General features: G+C 33.7%; 1 protein-coding gene across 1 annotated transcript in view; it reads right to left on the reverse strand.

The window, feature by feature from the left end:
* LOC117107284 (thioredoxin domain-containing protein 3 homolog) overlaps window positions 1–9,847 on the reverse strand; it is a 28,996-nt gene that overhangs the window by 17,781 nt on the left and 1,368 nt on the right. The window contains exons 2-9 of the mRNA XM_033248916.1: window positions 8,693–8,792; window positions 7,561–7,664; window positions 5,874–5,877; window positions 5,248–5,331; window positions 4,506–4,588; window positions 4,076–4,323; window positions 1,399–1,473; window positions 7–96 (exon numbers count right to left, since the gene is read on the reverse strand). Coding sequence (XP_033104807.1) covers window positions 7–96; window positions 1,399–1,473; window positions 4,076–4,323; window positions 4,506–4,588; window positions 5,248–5,331; window positions 5,874–5,877; window positions 7,561–7,664; window positions 8,693–8,783 — 779 coding nt within the window. The 5' untranslated portion in view covers window positions 8,784–8,792. The remainder of the gene's footprint in view (window positions 1–6; window positions 97–1,398; window positions 1,474–4,075; window positions 4,324–4,505; window positions 4,589–5,247; window positions 5,332–5,873; window positions 5,878–7,560; window positions 7,665–8,692; window positions 8,793–9,847) is intronic.

Consider the following 9,847-nt stretch of genomic DNA (forward strand, 5'->3'; position numbering starts at 1 on the left):
GGTCTAATAAGGGCAAGAGTTTTCTCTATTTTTGGTGGTGGTCCGGTTCCAGGTACGTTGGGTACCACAAACGATGGGAAGAAGAATGATAATTCTCTAGATATTAAAAAAAAAATATATATATATAGCTTTGTTTATTTCTATGAAAGCATCAAATATTCTATAAAAACAAAATGTAAATTCACTGATATCTTATAAAGGTGGGCAGCAATTATAGGCAAACAAAACTTTAATGGAATTAAAAGTCATTCATTCACAAAAAAAAACAAAAAAAAAACTTTTCAAGTCACCACCATGGAAGTTAACGGAAGCTTTTAAAGTTTGTAAAATGCCATCATCAATAATCTTAAAGATGTATTTTCCCTTGCTAATGTCAAAAAAATCATAAAAAATAATTTTGAAATAAACTTGCCCATATTGCAATAGCATACAAATTATTAACTTTATAATAAAAATAATAAAACACTCCCAGTGACTGGAAGTGTTTCTATCATTTTTCGCTGTATGGGTAGACAATTTTTAAATACACTAATTTCTATGTTCAAGTTGATAACTTTTATGTTACTTCAAAATGGGCAAGTTAATTTCAAAAAATATTTTTATGATTTTTTTGGTACTTAGCAAGGGACAATACATCTTTAAATACAGGAACACCGTCTAGACAAATAGTGTCCCCTAAATAGGGTGTCCCCATAATAGGAGTGTCCTAAAGAAGCGGTTCTACTGTATTCAATAATTATCTTCTATTATTGCAGATGAGCTCCACGGAGTCAACAGCCCACGCTTATTTTAAGGAGTAGGATTAGCATTTCTTTAGGGTTAGATTAATTATTATGTTCTTGGTCCATTTTTGTTCATACATTTTAAGCACATAGGTCCCCACAATATAATAATAACAATAATAATAATAATAATAATAATAATAATAATAATAATAATAATAACAATAAGAATAATAATAATAAGAATAATATAATAAGAATAATAATAATAATAATAATAATAATAAGAATAATAATAATAATAATAAGAATAATAATAATAATCATTTATAAAGCACCAATATCACTCAACCAAAGTAAAAATCAAAGGTGCTGTTCTGTCATTTGGAAACAATTATGCACTTTATAAGTCATTATTATTATTTATGGTACATTCTGAGTACTGTAGTACAAAGGTAAGTTTTGATATACTTAACAGAGATCCACCCTATTCATTATTTAATATTAATACACTGAACATTATTTTATTATCATGATAATTAACATTATCACTATCATAAGCATTATACCTATCATTATTATCACTGACAATATAATTTTTATTAATACTAATAATTAATAATAAAGAATTAAATAATATGTAAGTGATAATAACAGAATACAATAGTAGGTATACCTAGCTGCTCTTTCTGTTGAGTCAGCACCATGTAAGGCATTCATTGTCTTGTCTGTACCAAATATGGCTCGCAAACTATAACGAAAAACACATGTGGATAAGTCGACAAAAATGACACAGAGATTCATCATTTGGAATTTAATTCCCTCTCAATTCTCAATTCTTCATTCCACCAAATCATAAAATAAAAATTAGTAACAATAATAAAAAGTGGGGGCCTAAAATAATGCAAAAGTACGAAAGCACCTAAGTGCCGACTTGTCAAGATAATTATGTTGTCAAGTCGACATAATATACATATCATGTCGACATGGCGAGATAGATTATCTTGACAAGTCGACATACTAAAAATGTTTTGTTGTCATGACGAGATAGGTTATCTNNNTCGACATAATAAAAGTTGTATGTTGTCATGGTGAGATAAATTATCTTGACAAGTCGACATAGTAAAAATGTTATGTTGTCATGGCGAGATAGATTATCTTGACAAGTCGACATAATCCATATTGTATGCTGTCATGGCGAGATAGATTACATTGACAAGTCGACATAATACAAGTTGTATGTTGTCATGTCAAGATAGATTATCTTGACAAGTTGACATAATATAAGTTGTATGTTGTCATGGCAAGATAGGTTATCTTGACAAGTCGACATAATAAAAATTGTATGTTGTCATGGCGAAATAGATTATCTTGACAAGTCGACATAGTAAAAATTGTATGTTGTCATGGCGAGATAGATTATCTTGACAAGTCGACACAGTAAAAATTGTATGTTGTCATGGCGAGATAGATTATCTTGACAAGTCGACATAGTAAAAATTATATGTTGTCATGGCGAGTAAGATTATCTTGGCAAGTCGACATAGTAAAAGTTGTATGTTGTCATGGCGAGATAGACAACATAAATTATCTTGACAAGTCGTCAAGTCGAATGGCACTTAGGTGCTTCCGTACAAAAGCTTGTGCATTAGGTACCAATACAATCTCAAAAATTTACAGAAACATTAAAATAAAATACAAAACACATAAATTACATTATAATAATAAATAATAGATAAATTACATTTCTTTTAGGCAAATGATAATACAGCATGTAACAGAAATTATGTTTGATTTATTTATTAATTTATTAAATTATAAACATATGATTTTAATAGATACAATCATCATTTTTTGAAATAGTGATATGCTTGAAACTTGTTTATACTGTTCGCAAAGTTCATTCCATTGATACTGGCCAACCCATCAAACAGTACATTGTCGCAATAATAGGGAGCCTTCGATTTGAGCAACGATGCGACGCTAGAACGGAATCACTCTTGGGTGACTGTCCTACCTGGCGTCCTACTTTCTCTGCATACATAATTTTGGCCAAATTGCGTTCCAGAATATACTCGACGAGTTGACCGTAAAATTCTATTCAGTGATTAATAGGTGAACATTAAGTTTTGTAGTCCAAAAATATCAGAGACAGCCCCAAGCATGTCTGAAGAGTGGGAGGCATGTGCATTGTAATGACTTCCATTATTCCAACAATACGCATAGCATTTTTTTGTAACTTCAATATTACATTTATTGATGTTGGGTGGGCGTTTCCCAGACAATAGTACAATAATTAAAATAAGTGATTATGGTAAGTCATGTTGCATTATAAAGGAAATGCTTTAGTCTACCAAAGAAGTCTAATTGTTGGTATAGTCTTTCAGCAAACTTGTTTTATATCTTTTTCCCAATTTAAGTGTTCTTCAATTATTACACCAAGGAATTTTGTATAACAGACTTACTCGATGCAATTTCTAACTATTTGTATATTAATTTTGTTGAATTTGTTTTCTTTTACTACGAAAAATTACGTAATTAGTTTTTTTGATATTTAATGAAAGTTTATTAGTCCTACACCAGCGTGATATCTTACAGAGCTTGTTATTAATAACATTTATAGCTTGATTAATATCCGTATTTGTGTAAAAGAGGCTTGTATGGTCGGCAAAAAGGTCAATAAAAACATCTTTTGAAACATAGCAAAGGTCATTCATATACACAATAAATACTAGTGGTAACAAGATCAAACCGTTGAGGAACACCACAACGTATTGGCGATCTGACTCAATGCTTTTAAATACGGTTAACTGCTTTCTGTAATGAAGATAGCTTATAAACCATTGAAGTACATTACCCCGTATAACATACAAGCTTAATTTTGTTAACAAAGTATCATGATCAAGCGTATCGAATACTTTAGATGGATCCAAGTATATTCCTATTGTATACTCATTTATTAATCTATTGCTGCAGTAATCCTGCCTACTATTTCAATTAGGGGTAGGTCAGTGGAGCGGTTTTGCCTAAAACAGTACTGCTTATGTGATAAAAAGTTGTTTGTCTCAAGATAGTTAAGGAAATGGTATATACTACACGTTCTAATAGTTTTGAAAAACAAGCTCGAATTGATATTGGATGATAATTTTAACTACTTAAGCATGATTTTTTTTGGTTCTTCCATTTTCAATGGGGGGAGGGGAGAGCAACTGGTGTTGCAAGCTTTTTTTTTTTTGGGGGGGGGGGATGTGCAGAGACAGATGTGCCACTGTGCACTCCTAGATATGCCACTGGTGATATAGTAACAGCATAAAATTCCATGTCCAGAGTTTTTGAATTGAGTCGATACGAACCTTTCGGGAGCATCTGTCTTTGCAACTTCGACATCCTTAGGACCAATCACCCCGCGTACCTCTTCCACAACACCTTCACCTGTGTCTCCCTTTGTAAGAACCATGATAACGCTAGGCCCACTTGCCATAAACTTCACAAGGTCTTCAAAATGATCTTCCCCTTCTTGCTCCTTGTAGAACTCCTTCGCTTCATCTTCTGTTAAGGTCCTTTCTTCCTGGACTAATATCTCCATTCCTTGAGAATTAATCTTTAAGTAAAAGCAAAAAAAAAATTGTCTTTGTGGAGTGTATCCACGGGAAGTCCCTTGTGTTCTTGAGTGATGTGTGATGTGGTTTTTCAGTTTTGTGAGGACATTGTCTCAAAATGAGACTCAATGTATGTAGTAACACATTTTTTATCCATTTTTAACTATTAATTAAAATACATTACCTTCTCAACAATCTCTTGAGTTTTTTCTGCCTTTACTGCATCAGGTTTGATGAGCACAATGGTGACTTGTTTGGGAACTGGTTCTAAAATTGCAAATTTATTCAAATTAATATAAAGATAACAAATATATTATACCTTTTTATTGGATTTTGTTGGTAATAAATGAAAACTATGGCACTAGAGCTAAATAAGGTTTGTGGAGTTAAATTTATGCACCTAATACTGTATATAATATTATGTTGTTTAAAATAACTAAAGGCTGGCTAAGCAATTGTAAGGATATTTCTTGGAGACAAATTGTACAAAAAATCAAAAGTAGCATGCAGATAAACCATTCTGATGCGCATGCAAATAAATACTGTAATATAAAAAACTGGTTTTACACTATCTTTTTTAATGTTGTTAGCCACTGGAAGGCATATTTCTATACATATACATTAAATATGTAAAACTATTTCAAGAACACATTATCAGGTATAAACACAAAATACATAGGGTGGATTTGGAGGTATGGAGGGTCTAAGTGCAATGACACAACATAAACCTTAGTGTATGCTACTGCACTATAAATCATGTATACTGTATATCCGGTCAATAATTCTTACTACTAAACATGTTGTGTTAACCTAATCTATAGTCTAAACATTTTGTGTAAACGTTTTGTGTTTAATAACCTGATTTTAAATCTAAACATGTTGTGTCTAAATATGCAGTGTTTGCCTGATCTATTATCTAGCTCTACCTGAACCTTCTGCTTCAAAAAACCTCCTGACTTTGCCTTCACTAACAGGCCTCATACTGATGTCATCTGCAATCTCATCTACATCTAACCATAGAAATAATATAACGTTTTTTATGAAATGGAAAAATTATCAATTTATAACATTAATCTCTTTCCAATACAAGTACTGTAAACACTATTTAAAATTTTGGATCAATGATATTTTTTAAACAGGGATAGTGCAAGTACATGGGCTAAGGTTGAAGGGGTTATCATTATTATTATATTCACTATTAAAAAAAAATATATATGATTATAATTATTTGATATATATATATGTATGTATATATGTATATCTGTCTCTTATACACATCTAGATGTGTATAAGAGACAGGGATAACAGTTTATTGATTTAGAAGATGTAATTCATGATATAGATACTAACAAAGGTGCTGGCTATGACCACTTATCTCCTAGGACCCTAAAATGTGTATCCCAAATCATCATTACACAACTAACATTCGCCATTAACTCATCTTTTTCATCTGGTACAGTTCCAAATACTTTAAAAATGGCCAAAGTCATTCCCGTATTTAAGAAAGGCGACACTGATTCACTATCAAATTATAGACCAATATCCATTCTACCTATCTTTTCAAAAATAGTTGAAAAACTTATGCATAAAAGACTATTTAATTATTTAAATCAATTTAACATCTTAAATGACCATCAATATGGATTTCGTCAGAATCACTCAACCTGTCATGCAATACTTGAACTCGTTAATAACATTACTAAATCATTTGAAAATAAACGATTTCTATTAAGTTTATTTTTAGATTTATCAAAAGCTTTTGATGTTGTTAATCACGAAATTTTAATTTCAAAACTTTTTAGATATGGTATTAGAGGTATTGCTTTAAAATGGTTTATAAGTTATTTGAATAATCGTAAACAATTTGTTTCTGTTGGATCATGTAAATCATCGACGAGGGATGTAACTTGTGGGGTGCCACAAGGGTCGGTCTTGGGACCGTTACTTTTCATAATATATGTTAATGACTTGTGTAGAATTAGTGATTAGTATTCAGGCACACACTGGAGATAACCTCTCCACGACTGCTCTAGTTAATTTTGTTATATACAAATTAAAAAGTATGGTTTGTGTGTCGAGGAGTTGCATGTTTTTTTTAAAAACCATTGCCACCAACATGGTGAGCTACATACAGTATGCAAACAAATGCATACATTTAACAAAAAACATTAAACTTAACAATTATTCAATTAGTATCAATTCCTTAATTGCACACCTTAAAAACTGTTCTTCTGTTGCTTCAATAACAAAATTACTTTAAACTCACAGTTTCCATCATTAACATGCACAGTGCCTTTGATAAAGCACCTTGGTCGTTTGATTGACGCTCTATACATTCCAATATTAGTACATAATTATTATTATTTTAACACTTTGACTGCCAAAGATGGAGATCTCCGTCTTTTGAGCATTATTGTACAATCCGATAGATGTAGAAGTTGTGGACCTGTGGTAGAAATTTCAGCAATAAATTTGTGTTCCCACTCCCCCCTCCCCCACAACATGCTTAGAGTGTGTTTGCTTGAAGTGCATGCATTTCCGCGATGCGAGTAACACGAAGAGCATGGATCGCAATTGTCATAAGTTTTCAACAGACGAATTATTGCAGAAATATTTGCAGATTCGGATTGCATATGTCTAAAGTAATAAAATATTTTATGTAATATATTGAGTACAGATTTATAGAAATGTATAAAAGTACAGACGGCAGTAGTGAAGTTGACAAGCCTAGCCTAGGCCTAATATAGTAGCGCAAGTGACACGTCTGTGTAGTAGGCCTAGCCCCAGGGCTCATCAGTGAACCTCATCCATTTGTGGGATTTATAATTTCATTATGATGGATTCATGTATGTATAAATAACTAATATGCTAAAGAAAGAAGAGTCGGATTCTTGTGTCTAGCTGTTGGTTTTTAGTGTTCAGTAGTTGTGAAACTAAAATGTTGTTTTCTCAGCTTTATTGCCTAAGAAGTGCGAAATTGTAAAAAAGTTACATGTTTCTATTCAAATTTGTGTGGCAATAGTTTATTGCATGAATAAAATGTATGATATTTTTAAAGCTCATGAATTACTCTTTATTTTGGGGTGAAGAACATTCTATATCTGTATATTATACATGTGTTCTCATGTCAACTGGCAACTTGGTCAAATTGGCTAAAATGTCTAGCAGACAGCATTGCTGTCACTAAAAAGGACTGGCAGTCAAAGTGTTAACATTATCACTGATTAAAAGAAACTTACTGTGGCATAATGTAGTAAATCGTCACCAATTTCATTCTTTAGGCGTCGGAATAGTCCCTGCACCGCCTTGCATGGTCCACACCATTTTTGATAAATGTCAATAACTGAAAGATACATATTTAGTTTAAAGTTTATTTGATTTATACACGAACAGTACTTCAGATTAGAAATATTGACTAGTAAATTTGGAAAATAAGACCAATTTCAGTGAAATTTGCATTAATTATGTCTGAATAAACACTGCCTACTGGTTACATTTCCAGCCACCTATTTCACAAAAGTTCTTTAACTGTTGTTGCTTGTATAGCAGAATAATATGGTCATTGGGTTCACATGCACATAAAGTGTAATTGTCATATGAGGGCAGTAGAAGGCAACCCAACCAGGTACCTATTTATACTGCAGGGTGGAGAGAAGCAATGCAGAACAGATAGTCCCTTGCTCAAGAACACAAGCAGAATACAAAGCATGATCAAGCACATGGAACACATACTCACTTCCATGGGTAGAATTCAATAATGTTGCAGCTGTAACTATCACATTTTGTGTTGTGCTCTTGGGTGGAGAGAGACAACCATAGGACACAATTCTAGCAGGGATGGCGCCAGCGGGGGGCCAGGGCCCCACCTTCGGGGAGAGCTGGCCCCCTGTTGGGGAGAAAAAGCACAATTCGTTGGGGAGAAAAAAAAATTATACGTATTTTCTACATATTAGTAGACTCTAAAATCGATTAAATAAGCCTTTGAAACCCCTAGATTGTCAAAACCTTTTAATCGAAGCTTGACCACGCCCACTTTGGTTTCGTCGGGAAAATCTTACCCCTCGTCGGGGCATCACCCCCCTCCCCCGTCGGTCAAATCCTGGCGCCATCTCTGAATTCTAGGGCTACGGATCTCCAACCACAAGCCAAACCCCTCATTCAAGGATAAAACTTTGAGGTTGGGACACCAAACTACGCAAAAATGCTTTCACAAAGGTATCCTTATATATCTAAAAATAGATTACAATGTGGGTACATAAAATGTACATTTTTCAAGGGTGTGAAAAAAAAGTCTGATAATGCCCAACCACCCTCTCATTAACATTAAGTTTGTAAGTGCATCCTGATTAATCCATACATTGATTTACAAACCTGTTAAGCCTTCCACAGCTAACATCTCATCCCACTGCTCTTGATTTAACAGTTCTTTCTGAAGGGCTACTGCTTCCTTCTTAGCTGGCATTGTGAGTGTCTAAAATATGAATAATGTACGAAAAATAACAATTTTAATTTTTACATTCAAATTTAATTTCATTTTGACATTTTCAAATGACAATATTTGACACTGCAGCATTAACCTGAATTGCATCAAAAATAACAATAAAACAAGCTATATTAAAAAGTAAACAAACATTAACAAAAGTTGAAACAATAATCAACAATACAACTAGGCCAAATAAGAATAGGCCTATATAAAAAATTTTATTTTTTTCTCAAATTTTCATTTTTTCATGGGAGCGGGTGTGCTAACTTGCCAAAAAATAGAAATTTTATTTTATTCAAAATCATCCCTATTGGCGGGCGGCGGGTTCGCTAAACGGGAACCAGTCAATCTGAGCGGATGCCACTTCGAGCAAATGCCAGTTCGAGCGGATTGGAGTGGAATTTATTTGAGCTGATGCTAGTTCGAGCGGAGAAAAGATTCACTTGTGGGAACAACAGCCTCTGCGAGTTGTGTACGAATTACTTCAAAATTTCCTATTTTGAGCTAACAATCTGCATTCGGTCGAGGCTCAGGCTTTGCTTGGTAACCAGACACTGGCGTATCTAGTGGTGGTGGATGGGGGGGGTGAACGCCCCTACGGAAATTACTCGCCCCCAGTCGCGCCCCCACCCAAATTTTTTAGTTGGATTTGCCAAGACTGTAATTCAAACATGGAATAATTATCAAAAAGTACCAAAAACATTTCAGAACTTCAGTGCACAGAGCATTTTTTGCATTTAAAACAAATACAAAAATAGGGCAACCATAAATTCACCCTTGTTGTAGTTCGCACTAAATGCATCCGCTCGAACTGGCATCTGCTCGAACTGACACCTGCTCGAACTGGCATCCGCTTGAACTGACATCCGCTCGAATTGACTGGCATCCGGCCCTATATTTTTTTTTGGGGGGGGGGGACTTGAGCGAATCACCACTTGAGCTCGTAGGCCCAAGCTGGGGGAAGGGTTTTAGGGTGTTTCCCCTCCCAAATGAGATTTTTTAAAGGACGAACCTCTGGATGGCAAGAAATGACATTCTCAGAC

This window comes from Anneissia japonica, unplaced genomic scaffold (genome assembly GCF_011630105.1).
Source record: "Anneissia japonica isolate Jap-2015-1 unplaced genomic scaffold, ASM1163010v1 scaffold211_len1577895_cov191, whole genome shotgun sequence".
NCBI lineage: Eukaryota > Metazoa > Echinodermata > Crinoidea > Comatulida > Comatulidae > Anneissia > Anneissia japonica.